The sequence below is a fragment of the Pan troglodytes genome, chromosome 3 (genome assembly GCF_028858775.2).
Source record: "Pan troglodytes isolate AG18354 chromosome 3, NHGRI_mPanTro3-v2.0_pri, whole genome shotgun sequence".
NCBI lineage: Eukaryota > Metazoa > Chordata > Mammalia > Primates > Hominidae > Pan > Pan troglodytes.
The window spans coordinates 4,727,388-4,754,328 of record NC_072401.2 but is presented as its reverse complement, the minus strand read 5'-3'; the positions used below and the strand labels follow the sequence as shown (position 1 = coordinate 4,754,328).

Sequence of the window (26,941 nt, the reverse complement as noted above, 5' to 3'; positions counted from 1 at the left end):
AGGAGTGATTTTCTTTTGAAAATTATAGTAAAGAGGATTAGATTAGAAAAGGATTTCTATAACAATATATTCACAATGTGAATTTGTATCCTTTAAACCAGATTGGAAACCTTTTAGCAGGGCTTGATTGGAAAGTCTAACTGACTTCTACATGGGATAAAGCAGTTGAATAATGATATTGTCTAACGTGCATGTGACACATACCATGTGCCAAGTACTGCTCTGAGCCGTTCAGCATATGTTCATTTATGCAACCCATATGGAGAGAGTATTGCTGGCCCCGTTTTACAGAGAGCTTAAGTCACCAGCCCTAGGTCACATAGGTCCCAAGTCCTAGGCTGTTCAACATGATGCTGTGCTGCCATGGTTGGAGGGTGGGGGAGAGTGCTGGTCTAGCTGAAGGAAAGCATTGTGTTTTGGTAGGAGACCTTAACAGCGTAGAGCAGATGGGCCAATGCAGGGAGCCCAGAGCAGCGGCTGGCAACCACCATGCATGGAGGGCCCAACCTGCCCACCGTACCCACCATCTAGGCCTCTCACCTTCCTTTGCAATTCCATAGGAAAATAAGAATTTCCTTGATTGTGTTCAGGTTTGTCTTCACAAAGCATCTAGATACCCATCTGTCGTGCTGACCTTGGAGACCAGGTCTTTCATTCAGCACCGCACCTTGCAAAGTGTGGCCACAAAGAGACAGATACTAGCTAGTGAGGCTCAGCGAGCTCTGGAAGAAGATGCTATGGGTGCATTTCCCAGTGCCTGGGAGAGTGAAATGGCTGAGAGCCACAGCAGGCCTCTAGGACTTTTGAGACTAGAGGGTAGAAGGGGTCCCACAGCATCTGACCGCTCATTTTGCATATCCAGAAACTGACACCCAAGAGATTAAATCATGATAGACAGCATTCACCGAGAGCTTACTATATGCCATGCACTTTGGTAGACAACTCACATGTATTCACTCATGTATTCCTTCTAACAACCCCACTACTTAAGTACTGTTACTGTCCCCATTTTAGTGACAAAGACAGAGACGCCCAGAGATTGTTACCTCCAAAACAGCTTACTGCTTAGAAGGTGAGGGGCTGGAAGTCCAGCCGTGACTTTGCATCCTCAGGGTCAGGCAGAAAAGGATAAGAATCACCACATCTGTCCCCAAAGAAACTGACAGGCCCACCAGAAGCCAGTGACTGGCCCAGCATTGCCCCAGGGTTCCTATAAGGCCCCCAGAACTGGCTCCCATATCCATGTGGTACATCCACCACTATGCCTGCCACCTGGCAACAGACGAAGGGAGGCACACAGGTTTGCCATTTAGACAGCGTTGGAAGCCATCCTGAAACCTGGTACAAGTCAGTGTTGTCAGCAGCCTTGCCATGACCTAATTGTCCTGGGCCCTGCCAGGCTCCTTAAGTAATAGTGACCTTGTAGTTGTCTGGGAAATAGGCCTTTTGTTTTTTAAACACAGAGGCGGCTCTCCATTAAAACTCCTGGCCGTTGGCAAACCTCTCTCCTCAGCCCTTAGCACCTTTGATCCGGATCTTGAGGCACCTGCTTCTCTTCCTCTAGGGACTAGGTATTTTTCAGGTGGGGTGGAAGGAAATTAGAGCCAGCATCTGATCCCACTCCTGAGTGCAGTGGAGGGCGGACATGGAGCTATCAGAAGTAACAATTACGAAGAGGCCTAAGAGGAGGTGCCGCACCTAAGTGCCTTATACCACAGGCCCTCAAGTTGGGGAGGAAACAAGAAAAGCTTTGTTCCCAAGGAACAGTCCAGGAATGAATCACCCCAAACCACTAGTTAATTTTGTTTAGGAACAGTTTCAAAGCATAAAAGGGACTGTGGATTTAAAAGGTCAGGGCCAGGGCCATATTTTGTCATTAGAAAAATTCAAGAAAATGCCGCCACCCAGGAAAAGCTGAGTAGTACCTGAATTAGCCAAAGTGAATTGGCGCCTGCATGTTTTAGTAATTACATGTTTTCCTTAAATACCGTCCTCTTAAGTAGCTGTTGAAGTTAACAGAGCGGATACTTTCAAACTCAAAAGTGAACGTTTTACTCTCTTAAATAGCCTTTGTCTTGCCTAATTAAAGGGGCCATAAGCAATTCTGTGTCAGCAGCCAGCACGGCCCCCTGCTGTGGATGAGGTGGTCCTGCAGGGAGCTTTCCTGGCACTTCCGCCCTTCCCAGAGCTTTGCCCCTTCCCCGTTTTCTGGCCCGGTGGGTCTGGAGTGCAGCAGATGCCTCCTTGTGTTTTGAGTAGCCGGGGCCGAGAACTGGTGTTCTGTCATGTGTGAGGCCCTGGGCTGGGCTCAGGGTCCAAAGGAGGACAGCTGCCTTCCACAGAGAGAAGACAAGCCCCCTGAACAAGTGTGAGAAATGTCCTTGAAGAGCCAAGTACAGGGGAACTTGGTAACAAGAGTGAGGAAGTAAGAGAAGGTGATTCAGTCTGCCCTGAGGTATCAGATCGCTAGGAAGATGCCTGGGGTTTTGAGGGACCACGTGGAGTTCTGCAGCCAGGCAGGAAACTAGCCTGTCAGAGCAGAGCTGAGGTGGGAGATGTCACGTGGCCAGGGCATGGATAACAGTGTGCCCTAGACCTGATCTGTAGGGTCAGCGGGCAAGGCCACCATGAGGCATTCTGGCATGACCAGCACTTGAGATCACTTTGACCAAGGATTGGATAACAGGTTGGAGGCAAGTGAGAAACGGTGAGGGTGGAATGTGGACGGTAGGGGAAGGGCTGAATACAGCAAGTGCATGTGCAGGGGCGAAACTGGTGGACTTAGGAAGGGGCGTGTGTGTGAAGAGCGCCTGCATAGAGCACAGCTGGGGTACTTGGAGGGGAGGGGTCCTGGGTGGGAAGGAGGCTGCTGGGGAGACCCTGCAACTCATTTCCGCCCTAGGACAATGGCAACAAGGTCAGGCTGTTGCATGAAGTGCCAGCATAGCCCGTGGTGGTCAGCTGCCTCCCATAACCATTGTTTCCCTTGTATTTTTGGTTTACTAAGCAAGTGATAAGCCAGATCTTCCATCGATTCGGAGCTTCCAGAGGCTTGCTTGTATGTATCCCTCCCACTCCTGCTTACAGAATGCCTCAGAAAATACTTGTGGATTTGATGGCAGCTTTAATCTATAAGAAAGAAAGAATAACTGGAATGCCTTTGCAAAGTTACGTTCCACCCAGTTCCCGCCCTCAGGAAGCTCAGGGTGACATGGGAAGTTTGGGATGGGCACAGTTTATTACAAGGCAGAAAGGGACCATTGGGTGCTACTATCCTAAGATATTTTCAGAAAATGGTAGGCCAAGGATAGGAATATGAGAAATAAGTTTGAGCTTAGGGGCCAGGGTAGGTGTCCTGGAGAAGTGGGGCCTGCGGGATGCATCGGGGAGGAAATGCAGGACGCCCCTGACTCCCTGCACATTGCGGGAGTTGAGTGGACACACGAGGACAGGGCTGTGGGGGCCTGCAGTGAGGGCAAGGAGCTGTTCCTGTCCATTCTCTGTGCTGAGTTTCAGGAGCTTCCATCCTTTTCTTTGGCCCATATCAAACTGGCAAGAATGGCTGGGAGAGCAACTGTCTGTGCCAAGCTCACTCAGCTCCAAGAAGCTCCCATGTATCCTTGGTGTCAGGGCACCCGTCCTCACCCAGCCTGAGCACTGGGAAACATGCTCCTCTGGCTCTGGGCCTCTGTCCCTGTTGAGCAGTGGAGTGGCCAGGCTCTGAAGTCAGAGGGGCCCAGAGGCAGCTCGGCCAAGCTGCCCACCTCCCCTTCCTCTCCAGACCCTCCCCACACCAGATCCTTCTCCATATTAAAAAATATATATAGTCCTTCAGTATAGTTCATGAGAGAAAACAACAACAAAAGAATTTTCTTAATAATGGTACCAGAGTCAGGAAGCAGGCCGTGGGATCCCAGGGGAGAGCGGGTAGGTAGATACAGCTACAGCCATAGCAGTCAGCTTGTACCCCTGGAGTGCAGTGGTTGAGATGGAGAAGTCAATTACCAGGCAGCACAGCTGTTTTTTAAAACTTTCTCCTGAAAGCAGGGACGTTGTTCACACTAATGCTAACGGTCGTCCAGCACCGGCTGCCACGTTGCTGCAGCTGGAAATGGGGGCTTTGGCAGTGATTCCTGGAGCGTAGGTCCGCTTTCTTGCTAGACTCTTGCCTAAGTTCACTATGATGTCATCCTGAGTGTGTCTGTTTCCTCACAGTTTGAACAGGAAAATCAGCGACTAATTGGTGAAATGAACAGCTTGTTTGATGAAGTGAGGTATGTTTGTAGCTCCTCTGTGAGCTGATAGCCTGCTTTACAACTTTTCCAGGAACTAGGAACTTTATTTACCTTGGTGCCCAGGCATCCCCATGGGGCCCTTGGGCTGGTGCAGCCCCCCTCAGCCATTTTGACTGGGCTGGGGTGGGCATGTGTCCTGAATCCACAACTCCCTCAGCTTGTGGGCCTGTGGGTTACCTCCTGCCTGCTGCCACTGCTGCGGTGGGCCCAGGTGCTTCCCACCCCGAGAGATACAGGAGTGACTATAGATTACCTGCGTGTAATTTCCACCACCATTCGGGCTGTTTCCACGCAGCGACTCTGAAATGAAATGGGGCCCTCATGAAGGGCAGCTAACCAAGGGAAGCCCTCTTCTGCAAATGGTTCCACTGGGGTCTGCCTGCTCCTGTACCCACCAGGGAGTCAGGAATGCAGAAGGCAAGGCCTTGGTCACTCACACGTGCACCCATTAGCCTCTAGTTTCTGTGGGAAGGCTTGGAGCATGCTGAAAGTAAGGCCCAGGACTTTGCAGAGCCTGTTGTATTGTGGACATGTCCCCCAAATAAAATCAATCCTGATGCTGCACTCACACAGCCTGAGGACTTTCTCAGTGTAGGTGTCAGCCTCCAAGGGGCTCTTCGCCTTCTGCCCTCAGAGATGGACCTCCTAGTCCTCCTCTGACAGCCTAGCTTTCACTCTCTGCCCCACTGCCGCCCCCACCCTGCTACTCCCCCATGCCCAGATACTCACTGGCTTTTCCTCCCACATCTCCTCCCCTGCCCCCTGCCACTGTGATACTGTTGGCATTCATCACTGCTTCCACCTGGCCAGGAGCTCAGCTCCCACCACTTTTTGCCTCCTGTCACTTCCTGTCGCTGCTTTGTGCTGGAACAGCAGTTGACTTCAGCTTGGGCCAGCTTCTGTTTCTAAATAGATGTGCCCCCACCCGCCCCCCAGGGTAGCCCATGCTGCCCCTGACACCAGGAAGATGGCTAGCCCAAGTGTTTCAGATCCGACAGAACACTCCGTTGCCAAACCAAGACATGGCATTTTCTAAATGAATCAGAGGAGCTTTTTTCTTGGAACAGGGAGTTGGTTTGAAGGTAAATACACTTTTTTATTTAACCTGCTGAGCACTAACAAAGCTGGATCATCAGCATATTCTGACCTTCTGAATCCCCACCATGTGTTACCATGGTGATGAGGCTAGGCAGAGAACTTACTGGAGACTGCTTTCTGTAACTGGGGCATAACCAGGCCCTCCCCATTCCCCGAGCAGTGACACAGAATGCAAAGGGCACTGCACACACCCACCTCTTGGGACTGAGGGTCAGTTGGCATGGTAGAGTGGACTTCCAAAAAGACCAGTGTGCTAGGCTATGCCAGAAGACAGGGAAGGTGACCCAGTAAGGAGAGTTCGCCTTCCTCTCCCATCTCCTCTTCCCCCAGCCGACACTGTGTGCCCCCTCTGTCTCTCCCACCTTCACGTAGAAGATAGGATTTCTTTAGAAGTGTGTAACAGTCCTGTTAGATTACCAAGTGCTAATAGTTAATATGTAATCTATTCTTTTTATGAAGGCAAATCGAAGGGAGAGTGGTTGAGATTTCCAGACTCCAAGAGATATTCACGGAAAAGGTTTTGCAACAGGTAAAAAAACAAAAACAAAGTAGCTGTATGTTTTCACTCAAAGGGGAATGTACTTGAGAGCACGACACATTTTTCCCAAAGGCTGCTGCTCTACACAGCCAGGAGCAGAGCCATGTGTTGCTAGCAGGTGTGTGTGCGCAGAGCTTCTCAGGGAAAAGCTCTCACTACCCAGAGCTGCCTCTGCACACGTGTGATGGAGGAGGAGCTCCCCACAGGGGACCCACTGACCACCCCATGTGGTGGCACATGCAGTGGCACGTGGGAGAGTCCAGGCCTGGCAGTCAGGGTTCTGGATGTGCTGGGTAAGCTAGGTAGCCCCCACAAGCTACAGTTTCCCATCTATAGGAGGGAGGGACTCCTGCAGGGTTATTCTCTTGAGAGATAACTGCAGAAGCACCCAGCACGATGCTGACGGGCAGTTGCTTTTCAGTCAGTAGGTTACAGGAGCTCAGACCCAGGCCTCTCACAACGCGCGGTCCATGCCACCTCAGGGATGGTGTCTGCGTGGGAAATAGGATTGTTCTTTTCAAGTGAATTTTCTGAAATTCTTCCAGCCAATAACTGGCAAAACTTTTCAAGACCTGATAAATTTGCCCTTTTATTTTTAGCACCCAAAGACCATGGGAACGTTTGAAAGACAAAATTTTCTCCAGTATTTTAAACTGGACTACTTGACTTAAGATACTTCACTCACAAAATGACTTTCCGTAAACCACACAGCCAGAGTGAAATCATTGTAAATGAGGTACATTAAGTCTAACAGTGGTTTGGAAGTTCGGGTTCATAGGAGTTGCCCTTTTTAATAACACTACCCTGCTTCAAACCTCCCAGCGGCTCCAGGGGGCCTGGGAGGGGCGTGCAGAGCATAGGCAGAGCCTTGCCTTGGCTCACCGGGAGTTTCTTTTTCTTTTCTTTTTTTTTTTCTTTTTTTTTTTTTTTTTTTGGAGACAGAGTCTTGCTGTGTCGCCCAGGCTGGAGTGCAATGTTGCTATCTTGGCTCACTGCAACCTCATCCTCCCAGGTTCAAGCGATTCTCCTGCCTCCGTCAGCCTCCTGAGTAGCTGGGATTACAGGCATGCCACCACGCCTGGCTAATTTTGGTATTTTTAGTAAAGACGGGGTTTCACCATCTTGGCCAGGCTGGTCCCGAACTCCTGACTTCAGGTGATCCACCTGCCTTGGCCTCCCAAAGTGCTGGGATTACAGACGAGAGCCACTGTGCCCGGCCCACTGGGAGTTCCTAAGTCCTGAGGAACAATGTGTCTTTCTTGTTTTTTCCATCAGTGTTGCATTGTAGTTCATATTGATTCTCTCATTGGAACCTTGGCAGTGGTCACTTAGTTCACACTTTGAGACTCTCTAAAAAGGGGTGATGATGAGGCAAAGCCATCCCGGTAATATTCATTGCTGGGAATCAGAGGCCACATGCTGCCTTCCTCCCTACAATGTGTCAGTCAGGTTTCTCTAAAAACCCACACTAGCATTCATTCTGCCCCGACCCTGTTAGGAAGCAGCTTCACCACCACCGAAAGGAGGAGAGAAGCAGGCACTCCTGCTTGTAAGGACGTCTAGCACCGTCTCTGCTCCTGCGGGGCCAGACGCCCCCTGTGTTATCCCACGCTTCTCAAGCTTTTCAAGGCTTTGTTTGGAGTAAACGTTCTCTGTAAGCATCCTGCATCCTATTTTGATTTTTAAATTTTAGCCTGTTTTTTAAGAGATATGATAGTAAAACACAAAGCACTATTTTTGAAGCTAGCATATGTATTTCAAAGCACATACATTTTAAAGCTTACTTCTGTGGACTTCAGAAAGAAATGAGAGACTAGAAGGGAAGCCCCTGGCATATGGTGGCTGCTCCACAAACAATAGCTCTTAGGTTTTTGTCCCTGTCACCAGCGAGTGGCGCAGGAGGGATGGTAGGTGCGGCGGAAGGAGCACTGCAACAAGATGGGGTCTCAGCCCTGCGCGGTGGCTCATGCCTGTAATCCCAGCACTCTGGGACGCCGAGGCGGGAGCATGGTGTGAGCTCAAGAGTTCGAGACCAGCCTGGGCAACATAGGGAGACCCCCATCTCTACAAAAAATTTTAAAAATTTAGCCAGGCGTGGTGGCACATGCCTATACTCCCAGCTACTTGGGAGGCTGAAGTGGGAGGATCGTTTAAGCCCTGTCTCAAAAAAAAAAAAAGTCTCAGTCCTGCCACTTGGTTGCTGTGTGATGTGACTTTGGGCAAGTTAGTAAACTTCTCTGAGCCGTGAGTTTCCGTTTCATAAAATAGAGGAAATACCTACTTCTTGGGGTGCTGTGAGGATTTGTGGCTATGCAAGTAAAGCCGTTAGCCCTTGGTGACGGCTACTGTTCTTGTCATGATATACGCTTCAGGGAGGAGGAAGTGGCTGTATATGTCAAGCATCCCTAAACTTCGAAATGTGAAGTCCTAAGTGCTCCAAAATCTGAAACTTTCTGAGTGCTGACATGACACTCAAAGGAAATGCTCGTTGGAGCATTTTGGGTTTCAGGTTTTTGGATAAAGGATACTCAACTTGTATTTATCTTTTCTTCCACAGGAAGCTGAGATTGACAGCATTCACCAGTTAGTTGTGGGGGCAACGGAAAATATCAAGGAAGGCAACGAAGACATAAGAGAGGTAGGCACTGTGTAGGTTCCCCAGGTGCGACGTGGCGCAGCACTGAGTCCCAGCAGCGGGTGTTAGTCTCGCCGGCACAGCTGCCCAGGAGCCTTGCTGGGCAGAGCTCACAGGGCTGATCACAAAATTGTGTGACCGTGAGGCCACGGTCCGTTCCAGCGGAGCTGCGTGTGTTCATGAGACCCACCACCTGTCGCCCACCTCCAGCTGCTTTCGAGAGGCAGTGGCTCAGCAGCCTCCAAAAGAGCCATCCAGGGTGGGTGGGGTACTCCTGGCAGGGTCAGGCCAGCTCTTCATGTCCAGGGATGTACGTGGGTAGCTCGCTGGCCCCCACCGAGGGGTCAGAGCCTGGCCCTTGCTTACCGAGGACACTGCAGCCATCCTGTTGAGGGGACCGTTTCCCAAGCTCAGTCCTCAGGGTTGGGTCACCACGGACATCGTGTTACTGGGAAACACAAAGCTTGCGGTCACACTCTGCTCGGGGCCTTTAACCCTGGGACAGAAGGGAGTGATTCCGAGAGTTGTGTTGAGGGAGAATTGTGCAGGACCCAAATGATGGCCAAACAGAGGGAAATAGAACCCATTTGTCTTCTGGTGGATCTCAAAAGCCATCTATTCAAGGTAAGCACAGATGGAACGACACCCATAGTTACAGCCAGGATCAGGAGAGCACGTGGGAAGAGGGGGGCATTTCAGGGCTGCTCAAACCAAAATCCTGTGTGATAAAAACACCTGTGCTCCCGTCCCTGCCCAGGCCATTAAAAACAACGCTGGCTTCCGCGTGTGGATCCTCTTCTTCCTCGTGATGTGCTCCTTCTCCTTGCTCTTCCTCGACTGGTACGACAGCTAGCCGGGGCCACGGGGGCCCAGCACGAGAGTCCTCATGGGCACTCACAGACTGCGTGCTTTCGTGTACTTCCAGTGCTGGAGCATGGTATGACCAGATTTTATCACAGTGCCATTTGAAGGGAAAGGAGTTCAGACAGACAGACGTATTCCCCAAAAAGGGATACCCCAGGCCGATGGTGTTCAGCCCATTTAGCAGCTGAAAAAGGAAACAGTGCACACCAATGGGAGGCAGCCTGCGTAGCCCGCATCAGGCAAGACAGACTGAATGCAGGAGCGGGTGATTAGCTGCTCCTGAACTTGAGGCTGCCTTGGCGGGGTGCTGCTCCAGTAGCAGGGGCACAGCAGGCCTCAAGAGCCCCTAATTGTCTCAGGGTTCAAAGGAAGACACTGACCTTTCCCATCCCGGTAGCTTCAGGGAAGATCATAGTTAATAACGTCTCTCAACAAATGATTACTTCTTTGTTTCCTTGTGGCTTCTTGTCTGTCTGAGTCAACGAATACACAGACTTACTGGATTATAGAAGAGAAAATTCACATCTGCCTTGTTAATCTAATAAATATAATTACAGCCCCTTAATGTGTTGTCAATGAGTCTAAGTTGACAAATTCAGTGGCAGCCCAGCCACCTCCTATCAATCAATCAGGGAAGAAATGCAGGGGAGACTGGGGCCCTCAGTGAGGGGCTGCCTGGCATTACTCCTCCAAAGACTGCTGCCCCCAGAGCAGGCAGGGGGTGTGGGAGGGCCAGTTTCCCGCCACTGGGTCCAAGGAGCCTTTGTTCAAAGGAAGAAGTGGGCCATGGAAGAACGGGCCTGCTTCTCCCGTGCCTGTGCTTCTGACCTCCAGGAACTGTAAACAGGAACACCTATGTGTAACTGAAGGCGTGAGACATCTGTAAAGAAAGCATCCCAGCGCCCACATGGGCATGAGACAGTCTGCACTGCGCCTGGTGAAATGCGTGTGTGTACAGACAGTCCACTGGGCAGCACAGGTATCCTCATGTTCTTTATTTGCACAGAGTGAAATGTCAGAAGTTACATGTAAATGAATTCACAGTCAATAAAGTCCACGTCTACCTGGAAATACAGGCTCGGCCTCTGCACTGTGCGCACACGGGCTTCACTTGTGTCTATTCAGATGCGCAGGGAAGCTTTGGCACTGATTTATTGCTCTTGAGTCATTTTCCACAGCTTAACACCACCCTTCTCAGCACACGCCTCTGATGCACACCGCTGCGCCAAGGTCACGGTCTGTGTCTCCAGACACCCTTGATGAGAAAATACATTTTCTGTCTTAGAAGCACATTTCAGGAAACAAGAGTGGCGCTGACCACGGTCACCATGCCTGTTCACAACACATCTCACACTATTTGTTGTTTATTTCTGATCTAAAAAACTGAAACTTTTGACATGTATACCAGAAACAACACATTCAATAACATAGAAGAAATGTCTGCGAATGTCTTTTCTATTTGTTTTACACACTTAGTTCATCTAACTGGCAATTTTGTAAACATAAACTTTAATATCAAGATTCAAACTGGAACAATTTTCTTACAAAGATCGTGAGTTGAAATTTGTCATTTTGTTTGCACGGTGCCACACCAGTCCCCCACCCCCACCCCACAGCCTTTCCTGCCTGTTTCCCACATCAAGGGATATCAGTTTCATAGAATAAAAATTAAAGTAGCTCAAGCTTACCAGAAATTACATTTCCACTTTTCCCACCCAGCTCATTTCTTTAAAAACTAATGGGGCTATTGGTGCAAATTTATTCATAATAGAAGTGAACCAGAGGGCCAGTGGGGGCTCTTTCCTATCAGCACATCACAGAGCAGACAGACTACCTGCAGGGAGAGTTCTGCACCTCACGGGCCCAGGGCCGTCTCTTCCCAGCCCTCTCCCTCACATGCTCTGCCAGTCTACACACACTGGAGCGAACCCCAGCTGTCTCCACCCAGATGGGTGGTGCCCCTCCCTCCTTACCAAGACGCCAGAGTCAGAGGGGAGGGAGTAGTCAATCCACACCGAGCCTGCCACATTGCAGGGCCGTCCCACCCCGACTCAGGAGTCAGCACAGGGAGGGGCGGGTGGGTCTTTTTCCTCATTCTCTATGCCACTTACTTACTACAGTGCACCTTGGCAGCAGTCAGCAGTGTTACCCGCTGATGGCCGAGGAAGAAATGCGAAGTAGGCTTGCTCTTAGCACAGCGAGAGATCACTCTAGATATGGCTATGGAGGAAGGTTTGCAGACAGCAGGGTCGGTTCAGAAAATCAATTCCACAAAATGCATTTATCTGAGATCCAAACCCTTGGCATATCCAGTGTAAATTTATTTTTTGACAGCATCCAATAAATCCCAGTAAAGGAGCTAAATGAAGATCTTAACATGAAAAGTGGTGTCAGAGCTCTTTAGGCAATGCTGAAATGCACTTGATTTTATGCCCGTGGGTGGTCGGCAGCAAGTTTTATTTGCAAAGCAGCATTAGCAAACAGAAGCAATTGCACCGTAAATGAGTAACCTCTAAAGTATCAGTAATTATATTTAATGAAATGTCCCTCAAAGTCCCTTTGTTATTTGCAAGTGACACATTGTAAGGAACTTGCCCATCCCGCTAAGCTGACTTCTCAGCCGCTTCAGTCTCCTGCTCGGACAGCTTCTCTTCTGACAGAACTGACATCCAGGGCGATACGGAGCGCGTGATGCTCTGCTTGGCCAGGTTGTAGTGGTTTATGACTGTGTAAAATTTCTCCCGGGCACTGGAGTCTTGCTCCGCGTAGTAGCTCTCCAAGCCTTCTGGGATGCACTGGGTGTTCTGAAAGACAAGAGGCCATTGAGAGCACGCGTCGGTGCAAGAGGGGGTGCCAGTGTGTCTCCAGTTGGCAGCCAACAGTTACTGAGCACCTTCCCTGAGCTTGGAGGAATAGACACAGTGATGAGCAAAAACGGGCATGGATCTTGCCCTCAGAGAGCACAGCACAGGGGAAGCCTGGCCTTGATTATTCTTAATAGACTGGCTGGTGAGTGCCATGGCAGATGGGCACTTGGGCTCCAAGGGTGCCAGTGTAATGGGACAGCAGGCCTTACTTCACTGAAGATCTTGCACTAGTTGTCATTTTTAATCAATTGGAAAACAACAACACTTATGAAATATCCCAAAACAACCAATTCAAATGAGGACGGAAGGGAAGTGAGAAGAGCTTCCCTTGAGCTAGGTTCTCAGCAGCCCTTAGCTAGGTGAGATGAGGGAGGGGCAGCACTCAAGGCAAAGGAAACCAGAGCAGAGAGGGGCCTTGGGGCGGGAGTCAGAAGAGGCACACAGAGCCACTAGGTGGTCATGACTAGGGGCTGGGAAGATGGCGAGGGGGTAGGGAGGGGCCGTGGGTTGGGGGTGTGCGAGACAGCACTTGGGTCTTACAGAGGTTTATCAGGAAGCGGATTCTGGCAGCAAATCCACACCCCCATTCCCTGCAGGCCAGGCCCTGTGGTTCAGGCAGGGCCGGGGGCGTTTTCCCTGTTTTGGCAGCTGTGGCTGCAGCCTGTCCTTGAGGTGAGTGGCTCACCTCCACGGGCTTAAGGCAGGTGTACAGGGATCAGCTCCTGATGCCACCCAGCCCCCATGGGGAATCCATTCTCTGTTACCAGCTCATTGAACCCTGAAGTCTAAAGATGAGAATACTTTATACCTGCAAGGCCCTTGTGAACAAAGAGCTATTTTCAGAAGAGAAATGACAAATGGAATGTGCTTCTCACCAACACTGCCCCGCATCCAGTGTTCAGGGGCTGCCACTGGCAGGAGGGCGGCGCTACAGGAGAAGGGAAGCTTTGGAGCCAGGCCCACCGTACCAGCTGAGTTCACGTGAGGAGTGTTTTCTCTCTGAATCTCAGGTCCCTCACCTATAAAATGCGGCTAATGAGTCACACCACCGTGTTGCTGAGGACTCAAGTCAATGCACAGTGGCTCAAGTAAAGAAGCCAGGATGTGCCCCAGGTCACAGTGTGGACAGAAAAGATAAAGCCAAAAGACACCACTGAAGTACAGCCCTTTTATCAACAGCGTCTTGATCTCAGCCCCACCAGGACATCGGGAAGCACCTGACACGCTACAGAACAAACAGCCCATTCAGACCGGCAGCGCGTGCATCAGGAAGGAGGGTCTGCAGGCCAGACAAACTCCCCTCCAGCCTCACCGCCACGCCCCTTCACGCTGTCCTCTCCATCTGCTGCTCGTCATCCCTCAGGGAAACGGACCAAGGGTTCCCCTCTTCCCTCCCACCTCGGCACCCAGCAGAGTCCTGCAAGACCTGATGCAGCCAACACCTGTGGAGTGGCGGCCCCGCTCAGGGCTGGCATACGAGATGGCTCAGAAACGGCCCTGCCCTACAGGTGCCCCGCCCAGGGAGAAGGACAGATGGAGTCCCCAGATGCCTCCCAGACAACGTGGCTGCCCAAAGGCAAGGCTGGGGAGGCACCTTGGTGCCCATGGTGGCGAGCACCCCAGGGGGTGAAGGGCTTCCCAGCAGAAGCAGAATGCAGAGGCCTTGCCGTGAGCCCACATGGGCCAGGGAAGGCTTTCTGAGAGGCTCCTGCCGCCCCCCATACCCATCTCATACAGAGCCACCCTCACCTGTGGGGTGTGTGCCTCGAGAGGAGCATGACTCAGCTGGGCCTGCACGTGGAGGAGCTTGGGGAGGTTCCCCAACTTCTCTGGGCCTCATTCCCTCACCTGTGAAGTGAAGCTGATGACGGACCTGTCTTGTGGGGCACGGGAGGACTGAGGTAGCTAAGTAAGTGTGTTCCCAGCACCCAGCACTCAGTCAGCACTGGAAAAGAGTAGCCACTAAGATCCGGGTGCGATGGCTCATGCCTATAATCGCAGCACTTTGGGAGGCTGAGGTTGGATCACTTGAGCAAACCCAAGAGTTCGAGACCAGCCTGGGCAACATAGCAAGAACGTGTAACCTGTCTACATGAAAAAAAAAGAATGGCCAATATAAAGGGAAAAGCCAGTATAAAAATGTGGGATTTGGGGCACTTTCCCCATTATGTTTAAAACTTTTTTATAAAACTTGTAGTAATTTCATGGTTTTTTTTTTTTTTTTTTTAAAGGCAGAGGTAGAAACCTAGTGTCCTCTCAGGCCACATCTGCCTTTTTGACCCTCCTCGCGATATGCCTCAGCTTGGGGCCACTGGGAGTGGCTGTCCAGAAAGAGCCTGACCCCTCCCCACTGCCTGGGGCTCTGAGGTCCCTGCCCTCAAGGTGTCGAGTCCAGTGTGCACACAGTAGGAGGTACTTAGTACATGCTGACTGTACCAAGTGAACTGAAGGGCGTGACCTTGGGCTCCACGGAAGAGCCTCTGTACACCCTCTAACCACTGGTAAAATGGGGATATAACAGCATCCACCTCACAGGGCTTCTGGATGCATTCTGTGAGCAACAGGTGTAAAAGTCCCACACAAGCTGCCTAGCGTTTGTGTGTGACAAACACACGCACAAATATGGAGGGAAGAGATCAAGGGGACTTCATGAGCTCACGCCTCTCCTTTCTCCAGCTTCGGCCAAGGGCAGCTGGATACAGACCAGCAGCTCCCTGGCCCTCCCAGATGCCTTCTCCGGAAAGGACACCCCCTCATTAGATGCTAGTGGAAAATGCCAAAGTCCCACAGGACATCACTCCAGAACAACTTATCAGGGGACTCTCAATTCCCAAGGCTGGCTGTGGATGGGAATCACCTGGAGCGCCTTTTAAACAAAAGGTGCCAGGCCCCTTCCATTGTGGCCGCCAGTCTCATCTGCAGCCGGACACAGGACTGGGGCTTCATCTCCTGGGTCGTCTCCCACCCAGGCCAGGTATCCAGCGGGACTTGGGCTTGCAGGATAGGGAAGGCAGTTTTAGCCACCCCCTCCTCCCTGTGGGGAACCTGCTCCAGGCCCAGAGAGGATGAGCCAGGAAGGAAGCTCCAGGGCAGCTGGTGAAGCCACTGGCCTCAGTTATTTGTAAGTAGCCAGTTTCGATGGGGACTTCTGGCCCCCAGGAAGCTGTCCTCTGCTGTCCTCTCTCCGGCTCAGGGCCAGCTCCTGGGCCTGCCCCTGCTCCCTCTCCATGACATCGGCCTCCCTCAGTAACTAGCTCTGCACCAGGCCCTTTCCTTTTACCCCTCTGCCTCCCAGATTAAATCAGTTCTCCAGTCTGCAGTCTCCCCTCCATCCCCAGCGCCCCAGTCTTCTCTTCCCTCAGCCACTGCAGCAGTTTCCTTGGTCATCTCACTGCCCCGTCTCTCCCTTCCCATCTCCAGCCTCCCCAGGCGACCCAAGAGGTCACCCTATCACTTCCCCCTCCTCCAGGGGCCTGTGCCTGGCACTCAGGATGCACCCGCTCTGGCCGTAAGCTGGTTCATCCTCTGCCGCCTCCCTGTGCCTGTGGCTGGCCCCCCACCAGCACACCCCCACCAGCACGCCCCCACCGCCCGCTGCTCCCTCTGTGCTCCTCTAACATCAAAAACCCCCTCCCACTGGGTCAGGGCCAGCACTGCCCTCATTCCCTGAAGCCCGCACCCTCTGCTTCTGTTTGTTGTAAAGCCCTGGTGTCCTCTCAGCCTCCAAAACAGACTCAAACTCTCCCAGCCCCAGCCTAGGGCATGGACGGGGCTTGCTGAATAAAACCTGAGTGAAAGGGTGGGGGCTTTCCTTGGCTGGGCACACTCCCCCAAGACCCGCAAGCTCCCTGGCTCACCTCCTGGAGACCCGCTCCTCCAATGTGGACCGTCCTTCTAGAAACTATCGCCCACATGCCCATGCCCAACCCCTGGGCCCTCTTTCCTGTCTGTCTATAGCCTTCACATTCAGTGTACGACTGACTTCCTCACCATTCATCTGAGAATGTAAGAGCCTCGTGAAGGCAGGGGGCTGTACCTGACTGGCTCTCGGCTGTGTTCCAGCGCCTAGAACAATAGCAAGAGCTGCTGGCATGGGGTGGGTGCCACGTACATGCCTGCCCAAGGGAGGAAGAGCTGAATGTCGGGAGCCTGAAGGACAGCATGACGTGCAAGGAGAAAAAGGGACTTGGGCTGGACAACGTGAATTCCAGCCTTTCCTGCTAATCGCGTAAGGACTCTCTGCGTCCTCATATCAGCAAAAAACAAAACCTAAACGAAACCCAAACCCAAGCTACCCAGTGACAGCTGCCAAGCCAGGCTTCCCTGTGCACATGCTCAGTGCTAGAAACAGTTGGCTTCTCCTGCTTTATTTTAATCTCAGCAGTGCCAAGCCCTGGAAATGAGCATCTCACACTGACTCTGGGAAGTTCAGAGCCAGCTACTGAGTGTATGGATAACAGGAGCCCACAGCTACCGAGTGTATGGATTACGTGAGCAACAGGTGTAAAAGCCCCACACAAGCTGCCTAGCGTTTGTGTGTGACAAACACACGCACAAATATGGAGGGAAGAGGTCAAGGGGACTTCCTGAACTCACGCCTCTCCTTTCTCCAGCTTCGGCCAAGGGCAGCTGGATACAGACCAGCAGCTCCCTGGCCCTCCTAGGTGCCTTCTCCGGAAAGGACACCCCCTCATTAGATGCTAGTGGAAAATGCCAAAGTCCCACAGGACATCACTCCAGAACAACTTATCAGGGGACTCTCAATTCCCAAGGCTGGCTGTGGATGGGAATCACCTGGAGCGCCTTTTAAACAAAAGGTGCCAGGCCCCTTCCATTGTGGCCGCGAGTCTCATCTGCAGCCGGACACAGGACTGGGGCTTCATCTCCTGGGTCGTCTCCCACCCAGGCCAGGTATCCAGCGGGACTTGGGCTTGCAGGATAGGGAAGGCAGTTTTAGCCACCCCCTCCTCCCTGTGGGGAACCAGCAAGTGCGTTTTACAGCCACGCGCGGCATAACAGCATTCGGGTCAACGATGGACCACATGCCACGGTGGCCCCATAAGACTGTCACGGAGCTGAAACCTCCTGTCGCCTGGTGACCTCGCAGCCACTGTGTAGACGGAACACAACACACTCCTCACTTTGCGGAGGTGCTGGTATACACACACACCCTGCACTGTCAGCTGTATAAACGTCTTGCACATACAATTACATACAGAACATAATACTTGACAGTGACAATAAACGCGTATGTTACTTGTTTATGTTACCATACTATACTTTTTAATCAGTATTTTAGAGTGCATGCCTAGTTATTAAAAAAAAAAGTTAACTCTAAAAGAGCTTCAGGGAGCTCCTCCAAGAGAGATTCTGGAAGAAGGCAATGTTTTGTTTTGTTTTGTTTTGTTTTGTTTTTAGACGGAGTCTCCCTCTGTCGCCCAGGCTGGAGTGCAGTGGCGCGATCTCAGCTCACTGCAACCTCCGCCTCCTGGGTTCAAGCGATTCTCCTGCCTCAGCCTCCTGAGTAGCTGGGATTATAGGCATGCACCACTATGCCTGGCTAATTTTTGTATTTTTAGTAGAGATGGGGTTTCACCATGTTGGCCAGACTGGTCTTGAACTCCTGACCTCAGGTGATCCACCCACCTAGGCCTCCCAAAGTGCTGGGATTACAGGCGTGAGCCACCGCACCTGGCCTGGCATTGTTATCCTAGGAGATGACAGCCCTGTGCCTGTCACTGCTCCTGAAGACCTTCCAGTGGGACAGGGTGTGGAGGCAGAAGGCGGTGATACTGTGGATCCTGACCCTGTGCAGGCCTAGCTAATGTGTGTGTCTGTGTCCTTAGCTTTAACAAAAATGTGTTGGAAGTAAAAAAAGAATTTAAAAAATTTTTAATAGAAAAAGCACATGTAGAAAAATAATATACAGTTGTGCGACATGTTTGAGCTTTAAGCTAAGTGTTATTACAAAAGAGTCAAAAACTTACATTTTAAAAGTTTATTGGCCGAGTGTGGTGGCTCACGCCTGTAATCCCAGCACTTTGGGAGGCCGAGGTGGGTGGATCACCTGAGGTCAGTAGTTCGAGACCAGCCTGGCCAACATGGTGAAACCCCGTCTCTACTAAAAATACAAAAATTAGCCGGGTGGTGGCGCACACCTATAATCCCAGCTACTCAGGAGACTGAGGCAGGAGAATCGCTTGAACCCGGGAGGCAGATGTTGCAGTGAGTCAAGACTGCGCCATTGCGCTCCAGCCTGGGCAACAGAGCGAGACTCTGTCACACACACACAAAAAGTTTATGAAGTAAAAAGGTTACAGTGAGCTCAGGTTAATTTATTACTGAAGAAAGAGTATGTTATGAATGGAGTGTAGCCCACATGTCCAGCGCTCACTCGTCTACAGGAGTGCACAGCCATGCCTCGGCCTTCGCATTCACTCACCACCCACTCCCTCACTCACCCACCCAGACCAGCTTCCAGTCCTGCAAGCTGCATTCATGATGGAACTGCCCTATTCAGGTGGACCATGCGTTATCTTTTATACCGTGTTTTTACTGGACCTCTTCTATGTTTAGATACACAAATACTTACCATCGTGTGACAACTGCCTACATCGTTCAGTATAGCAACATGCTGTCCAGGTTTGTGGCCTAGGAGCAGTCGGCCATACCCTCCAGCCCGGGTGTGTAGCAGGCTGGGCCGTGTGGGTGTACAGGACACTCTGTGAGGCTGGCACAATGATGGAATCGTCTAACAACGCGTTTCTCAGGACGTATTCCCGTCACTAAGTGATGCGTGGCCAGGCCTCCCCTGGCTCCGTCTTCTCTTTCCACCCTTATCTCCCCTCCCTTTAATCCCGTTGCCTTGCATGTCACTTGTGGGCTTTTGGGAATGAGCATTATATATGCAAAGCGAGCATTTCCATGCCTGTAGAGAGCCCAGCACCAGTGTGGCTCCTGCGGTGGGACAGGCAGGAGAGGGACACGGGTCAGGAGGGTGGGTGTGCCCCCCAGCCCTGCTCCCCTTTCCCTGCGTGGCCTTGGGCAAGGCCTTCCTCTCTGTGGGACTTGGCTTCCCCCAGTACATCCTCTCCTCTTTCATGTGGCGGACATGGTCCCGCCTCTCTCCCTCCCTCCCCCAGAGCAATCCGCCGGGATCCGGTAGGTGTCATCCTGGGCATTTCCCACGGCAGCCCCTGGCTGGGCCCACTTTCGAGGAGGGCCCTTCCCCGGACTGCTGAGGTCAGCTCCCAGGGGCCAAGTCCGGGAGTTTCCTTCCTGTGGGTCTCATGTGCCCCCTGCCTACCTGCCCTGCTCTCCAGGTGGGCCTTCCGCAGGGACACTCCTGACACTGGCCCCCTGCTGCTCTAAGGCCTGTCCCTGGGCCAGCTGGGGGAGACGGCAGGAGCAGCCTTGAGTTCAAGGGAGAGAACATGGGGTGCAAAGGCGTCCCAGGGCCTCTGGGGGAAAACGGAGTTTTACCTTGAGGACGAACCCATCGGGGCAGGCGCGGTCATACTTGTACACCTTGTAGACAACCAGGAAGACGACGCAGGTGAGGAAGGCCAGGGCGAAGAGGACCAGCACGGAGACCTGTGGGCAGAGGCGGGACTGTCAGGGGTGGCCAGAAGGCAGCAGGACAGACACACACACACCCGCACACGAAGGCCCCCTCACACACAGCATGTGCAGAGACTATCTCTGGAAGAACCTGGGAAGGGCAGCTGGGCACAAGAGGTTAGAAGCATCACTGTTCACTGGGCAATTTTTTGGTAACATTTTAATTTTTCACCATATTCGTAAGTGACCTTCATTTTAAATTAGTTATTTTTAGTACCCAAGGTCCTGCATAGAGAGCTCAGGGTACAGATATGAAGAAGCCCCACTGTTGCCCAGGCAGCTCTCGGGCCACTAAGACACATGTCTGAGAAGTGGGGTTGGGCTGCCCACTGCCCCATCACGGCGGTGGTGCATCAGCTACCAGCCAAGCATCCGCTCAGCAAATGTGTCCTGAGCCCTGGCCTCAGTGCTGGGACGCAGTGTCGCATGGACACCAGCCTGCTTTTGCGTGGGACCAGGAAAGACAGAACCTCTGCAGCCCCATTGGCCTTTGCCCTCGGCGGTTTCCCATGTGGTTAATTAAGTGTCCTCAGGGACAGGGATTCGGTTTTCTTCACCATGGTATGCTGAGCACTAGACAGCCCCAGCACACAGTAGGTGTTCAGCTGGTGTTTACAGATGAACTCACGACAGCTGCAAGACAGCTGGCTTGGAGGGGGACAGCCTGCCCCGGCTGGAGGGCGTGGGGCACGGGTCACTAGATGACACTGGACCCGGACCTTGAAGGCACTCACCCGGCTGCCAGGGAGCCTGGCAGGGACGAGAGTATGTCTCAAAGCCAAAACGGGCTGGGCGTGGTGACTCACACCTGTAATCCCAGCACTTTGGGATGCCGAGGTGGGTGGATCACCTGAGGTCAGGAATTCGACACCAGCTTGGCCATCAGGGCGAAACCCCATCTCTACTAAAAATAAAAATTAGCCGGGCATGTTGGTGCGCACCTGTAATCCCAGCTACTCAGGAAAGCTGAGGCAGGAGAATCGCTTGAACCCGGGAGGCAGAGGCTGCAGTGAGCTGAGATAGTGCCACTGAACTCCAGCCTGGGTGACAGAGCGAGACTCTACCTCAAAATAAATCAATCAATAAAAAGCTAAAACAGCGTGCAGATGGCCCTCCGCCTGCCCAGAGAGGCAGAGAGAGCGATGGGGCTCCCTGGCCGGGTGGGAGGATGCCAGGTGCCAGCAGGTGGCAGGGCCTCCGTAATCGTATGAACATGCACAGAGCTGCTCGCTCCCCACCGCCCCTCCCAGCAGCCTGGGGGCTGCAAGGGGCTGGGACTCTCCCCTGGCCACATACAGACCCTACAGCCAACAAGGTTAAAGAACTGGGGAGCTCTGCTGCTTCCTAAGGCTGCAGTCCCGAAGCTCAGCTGGGTAGACCCTCCAGCAGAGTGCCCTCCTGAGCCCTGCCCGCTTCAGGAACTCTAGGCTTGGAGTCCCCTAACACCATGCAGTCCCCAGTTCCCATCTGTGATAGGAGACCAAGGGCATCCCAGGCACTGGTCCTGGGGAAGCAGGAGATGTGCGTGAGAAAGTGTCCTATCAGCCGCGCAGCATGGTCACCTGGAAGACGGGCGGCCACCCTGCCGTGAATGCTGAGGCTAACCCTCCTTCTCTTTGGGAGCCCCTATGCACCCCCTGCAAGCCGCTCAGGCCCCGGCACCAGGGCCCAGGGTGCAGATTCTGCCTGCAGCTCTGCACCTTCGCAGCTTACCAGCCTCACCACCTTGGAAGCCCCTTAACCTCTCTGAGCCACAGACTCCTTCCCTATGACATGGGACGACACCTCCACCACCTCCCCGTCTCTGCAAGGCTGCAGATGCCTGGAGAGCCACACTAGTCACTGCAGCTCATCCCCTGCCTCCACTTCCCCGAGGTCTTCATGTCCAGGCCTCACAACTGTCCCCGAGCCTGCATCCTGACTGCAGGGAGCCCTGGCCACAGGACCAGCTGAATGGGGTGGCTCAGAGCTGAAGGACGTGGCCTCTCTGCAGTCAGATTCCTGTCCATTGTGCTGCCAGATTCATCGGTCCCAGGGGCTCTCAGCACAGTGCCCGGAGCAGGACAAGGGCAGCACCAAGACCCTGAGACCCCAGCCCAGGCTGCTCTCGCACTCCGCCTGGCTACCTGCTACATCCCACCGCCCGCCCTCCCATCTCCCCAGCTCACACCCACTACAACTCCAATGAGACCTGTCCCCTCTGTGTCCCTTCACCTAGGGAGGGACCCCTCAGGCCCCTGGCAGGCAGATTCACATCCCCTCTGAGGAGGCCCATCCTCCTGGTCCCCAGGTCCTGCCAGTTCCTCAGTCACGTCTCCCGCCTCCACTCCCCCAACCCCGACCGTAGGTTGCCTTCTCAGGGCCATCACCCTCTCTAAGGGCCAGAGAAACTCCAGTCCACTGGGATGGCCTACAGTGCATATGGAGCCTGTGCCTGACAAGGGACACAGACAGGATGGAGCCAGGCTGCTCCCCAGGGCCGCAGTGCCCACAGGGAAAGGCGCCGTTTAGTCCAGATCACAGCTGCAGTGCACAGGCCAGCGCACAGCACCTGGGCCAGGGCAGCAGAGCGCAGAGCTGTGATGAAGCAGGCAGAGCTGGCCGGAGAAAGAAGGCGCAGCCGTCTGAGGCACGTGGCAGCCAGAGGCAGTGGCAGGAGCCCAGCCAGGGAGGGCTGCCTGGCGATGATAGCCGCAAGCCCTGATGGTGCCTGGGGTTGGGACAGGCTCTGGACAGGGGCCGGAGCACAGACCCTGCGGCTCTAGCTCACTGGCCGGGAGTCTAGCACCTGGCTCCAGCCTGTGAATAGCAGTGAAAGGAACGCCTTCCAGGGACAGTCACGGGACACTGAGAACAGCACCTGGGTGGGGGGGAGCATGACGGAGCTGTCTGCTGTCGCTGTTATCCTCACTCTCATCTCCTCACTGGCCCTGGGGTGGCGCCTGGCAGACAGCAGAGCGGGCTCTCAACCCTCTAACCAGCTGCCCCGTCGCATGTTCACCCGGGGCCACCCTGCCTAGGCTCCAGCTACCTGCCTTCCTCCAAGTCTACACTGCAGGGCTGCCTCACTCAGGGTGGTCCAGAAGGACTTGGTTCCATTTAACTGGCCTCCTTCGTAACCCTTTGTATTTTATTCTGTGCATCTGAAAACACTATTCTGAGACCCAAGCCACCACAGGTGAAGATGTCCTGTTAGAAGAGGGTTTCAGGGGCAGACGTGGTGGCTCATGCCTGTAATCCCAACACTTTGGGAGGCAGAGGCGGGTGGATCATGAGGTCAGGAGTTCGAGACCAGCCTGGCCAGCATGGTGAAACCCCGTCTCTACTAAAAATATAAAAAATTAGCTGGGCGTGGTGGTGAGTGCCTGTAATCCCAGCTACTCAGGAGGCTGAGGCAGGAGAATCGCTTGAACCCGGGAGGTGGAGGTTGCAGTGAGCCAAGATCGTGCCACTGCACTCCAGCCTGGGCAACAGAGTGAGACTCCGTCTCAAAAAAAGAAGAGGATTTCAAGTCCTTGAAGAGATGGGGCATCATTAAACCTGTTTCTCCAGTTGGGAAGCCACATCAGTTTGGCTCCTGGCACCCCACCTGTCTAGATTTAAAAAGAACCCCCATTCTCTCCTGCAGGGCTGTGGGGGAACCACCTCCTTGGGGGTATCCTCCGAAACCTGGCCAAGCCTTTCCTCCAGGATCCCAGGCCCAATGGCTGAGGAGCCACCCGAACCGTGCAACGAGAATGCAAGAGTCCCTGGAACAGTCAAGGGGAGAAGGGCAAAGAAATACATCCAGGGAGAGTCAGCGGGCGGCCCGTGGTGTGGCAAAGAGCTCCCCTACAGGCTGAGCTCTCTCTTCCCCCTGCCCTGTGCAGACTCTGGAGCTGGGGTCTCCTCAGCCACTGCAGGGCACAGCATGGCGTCCATGGCCTAAGGAGAGAGAGGGCCACGGGCCTCTCCAGAAACTGGCTCGGAATTGAATCCTGTAAGCTGCTGCCTGTGTGATATTGAACAGGTCACCTGGCCTCTCTGAGCCCCACATCTCATCACCGAAGTGGGGGAACCATGCCTCACACCCTGACGCATCTCAGGAGAAGGACAAGAGACCATGAGTTGAGAGCACGCTGGGCCCCTCAAAAAGAGATGCTGAAGTCCAGCCCCCAGGGTCTGTGAAGGGGACCTGATGTGAAAATAGGATCTTTGCAAATGAGGCCATCAGGGTGGGCCCTAATCCAGCCAAACTGGTGTGTCCTTATAAAGAGGGGAAATTTGGATGTAGACAGACACGCATATAGGGAGAGGGCCACGTGAGGACGGAAGATTACAGCACTGTGTCTACACAGCAAAGCCAAGGATGGTGGCAACCTCCAGGAACTAGGAGGGGCAAGGACAGAGTCTCCCCTGCGGGTTTCCAAGGGAGCACAGTTCTGCCGAAGCCTTGATTTCAGACTTCTGGCCTCCAGTAGTGGGGGAGTAAATTTCTGTTGCTCTGAGTCCCCCCAGTTTGTGGTACTTTGTTATAGGGCCCCTAACAGCAGAGTGACTTCACAGGGGTCAGGACCGGCTCCCCTCCCCCACACTTGTTCTCTCTGCCATTACCCCGTTCCTTCCGCGCCATGCCAGGCTGCCCTGCCCTCTCTCCTCCTTGCCCTTCAAAGCCCTGGCCAGGCCCCCTGCCCCAGGAAGGCTCTGGAACATCCCAGCCTCTAGCAGGACACCAATCATGAATGCAGGCACCAAGGAGCCCAGCATCTCTTTTTTCCTAATTAAAGTGAAATAAAAGTGTGTCACAGTTTGGAGACTTTCCTAAGTCCCTGCCCCCTCCCCATGAGATACTTAGAAGAATTCTGGAACAACGGATGATGTTACTGAGCCAGACATCGGCGTTTCCTCCAGGACCTTGCAGTATCTTTTAAGCTTCCTCTACAACAACATGCCATGATTGGAAGCATCTTGGAGAACCACGACCACCAGCAACTCCATCGTTCAACCAATTTGAAAATACTTGATGGACGAACTAGCCATTCATTGCCAGGGACTAAAGTGAGATAAGCCCGGGTTGCTGGCCTGCTCGGCCACACGCAGTGACCCTGCAAAGGGCATCCGCCCCAACGCCTGGTTTCCTGTGAAAGGGGGATGCCGGCCCAGCACCTGCGTCTATGATGGGGTGTGCAGGAGACCCCATGGCTGGCAAACAGTGGGCATGGTGAGTCGGGTGAGCCGTTGTTACCCTATGGGAGCCCCACTCCCACACAACGTTGCAGTCTCCATGCTGGGCAGAAGCTGGAGACCGTCCAATTCAACGCCTTTCTTTACACATAACAAACGCCTTGTCATTGAAAAGGCAGCACCTCCAAGTCGGCCAACAGGACCCAGGTGATCCTAAGAGGCCGGTGTTGGCTATGCAAAAAGAGAGGTGGCGGCCATTCGCAGTGACTCCAGCCTGGGTACAAAATGGACTCAGCTGTGGCTGCCAATGAGAATCATGGGAGGCTCTAATGTCCCCAACATCTGGACTCCACTCCAAGTAGCGATAGCGGCATAGCAAGTTTAAAACTCTCCAGATGCCTCCCACATGTAGCCTAAGCTGGAAGCAAGGGGATAAACAAAGGATTCCACATCTGGGCAGAATTCCTGGGGGCTCTCGAGCTACACCCCCCACCAGACTTTATATTCTCACAACAAAACACTACCATTAGGAGGAGCTGTGGAGACGTCCGCCGCCTTCTGCACTCTGGTCAGCATTTAAAGTCTGCGTACTCCTTACACAACACCTGCAAGGCAGTATTACTGTGTTTTACAAATGGGGAAACTGAGGCTCAGATGTACATGACTGGGCCCAGGCAAACTGGCTGTCGTTGGCTGAATAACGGCCCTAAAGACACCCAGGTCCTACTCCCGGAAATGTATATGGTAAGGGACTTTGCTGATTCAATCAAGTCAAGGACCTTGAGAAGAGATTATCCTGGATGATTAGGTGGGCTCTAAAGGTAATCACAGGTGTCCTCCTAGCAGGGGAGCAGAGGGAGGTGCCCCTGCTGAGGCGGCGGCGACTTGAAGACAGAGAAAAGAGCAGAGAGAAGCTTGAAGACATTGCGCTACAGGATATGAAGGCGGAGGACGGGACCATGAGCCCCATGCGGTTCCAGAAGACAGAAGCGGCAGGGAAACAGTGTCTGCCTAAGAGCCTCCGGACAGAGCAGGGCCCGGCACACCCCTTGATTTTGGTGCAATGAAACTGACTTAGGACTTCTGACTTTCAGGCCTGGGGAGAATGCCCGTGTGCCGTCTTCAGCCATGGCATGGGTGGTAATTTGTTACACTCACCTCTCCTTTCAGTTCATCTTCCCACAGATGGAGCCCCTGAGAGCAGGGCTGTGATTCACACATCTGGCACAGAGAAGATGCCTCCTGCACGTTCAGTGAGTGAGTGAGTGAGTGAGTGAGTACAACCAGCAGATACTCCATCTCCTAATGAACACACACTGAACAACTCTTGGGCACCTGGAGCCGACCCAGAATAACGTCTACACATCGAACAGAATGTGGATTTAGTTTGCAGGAGGTGCTGGCTGTCTTGGTTTTATTAAGCAAATGATCTCGCCTGGGAAGGAAGCAGATCCACGGCAGCTCTTCCATCCACGCCCCGTGGGTTGATAGACAGTGTCTGATTCCCATGCCTGGCTTCTCCAGGTGGGCCAGGCAGTCTCTAGGTTGGGAGAAGCGCATTTCCTTAGAAGCCGGGCCTTTCTTCCAGGGCACATGTCTCCGCCAGGCACAGGAAGTGCGGGGCCCACACCCGGGCCCACTGTGCCTGCAGGAACCCATGAACATGTTCAAGTTTTTGTTTCAAAATCAAAGGAGAAAGGCCGGGCACCATGGCTCAGGCCTGTCATTCCAGCCCTTTGGGAGGCTGACGCAGGCAGATCACCCGAGGTCAGGAGTTCGAGACCAGCCTGGCCAACATGGTGAAACCCCATCTCTACTAAAATTACAAAAATTAACCAGGCGTGGTGGTGCGTGTCTATAA

The 26,941-nt window shown here is 53.1% G+C and overlaps 2 protein-coding genes across 11 annotated transcripts in view; one reads left to right on the top strand and one right to left on the bottom strand.

Moving 5' to 3' along the window:
* The window catches only part of STX18 (syntaxin 18), a 122,792-nt gene extending 112,797 nt beyond the window's left edge, over positions 1-9,995 (top strand). For 6 of the 8 annotated variants that reach the window (XM_063809327.1, XM_001154387.7, XM_054682724.2 and 3 more), the window contains 4 exons: positions 4,216-4,274; positions 5,853-5,922; positions 8,489-8,569; positions 9,324-9,995. In XM_063809327.1, coding sequence (XP_063665397.1) covers positions 4,216-4,274; positions 5,853-5,922; positions 8,489-8,569; positions 9,324-9,419 — 306 coding nt within the window. In that variant the 3' untranslated portion in view covers positions 9,420-9,995. Of the gene's footprint in view, positions 1-4,215; positions 5,378-5,852; positions 5,923-8,488; positions 8,570-9,323 lie in introns of all 8 variants that reach the window. The other 2 variants (XR_010156404.1, XM_024356002.3) reach the window with 2 other exon arrangements.
* A 415-nt stretch (positions 9,996-10,410) lies between these two features.
* Positions 10,411-26,941, bottom strand: part of NSG1 (neuronal vesicle trafficking associated 1) — a 32,448-nt gene continuing 15,917 nt past the window's right edge. For all 3 annotated transcript variants that reach the window (XM_001154850.7, XM_009447298.5, XM_009447297.5), the window contains 2 exons: positions 19,780-19,890; positions 10,411-12,234 (listed from right to left, as the gene is read on the bottom strand). In XM_001154850.7, coding sequence (XP_001154850.1) covers positions 12,034-12,234; positions 19,780-19,890 — 312 coding nt within the window. In that variant the 3' untranslated portion in view covers positions 10,411-12,033. The remainder of the gene's footprint in view (positions 12,235-19,779; positions 19,891-26,941) is intronic.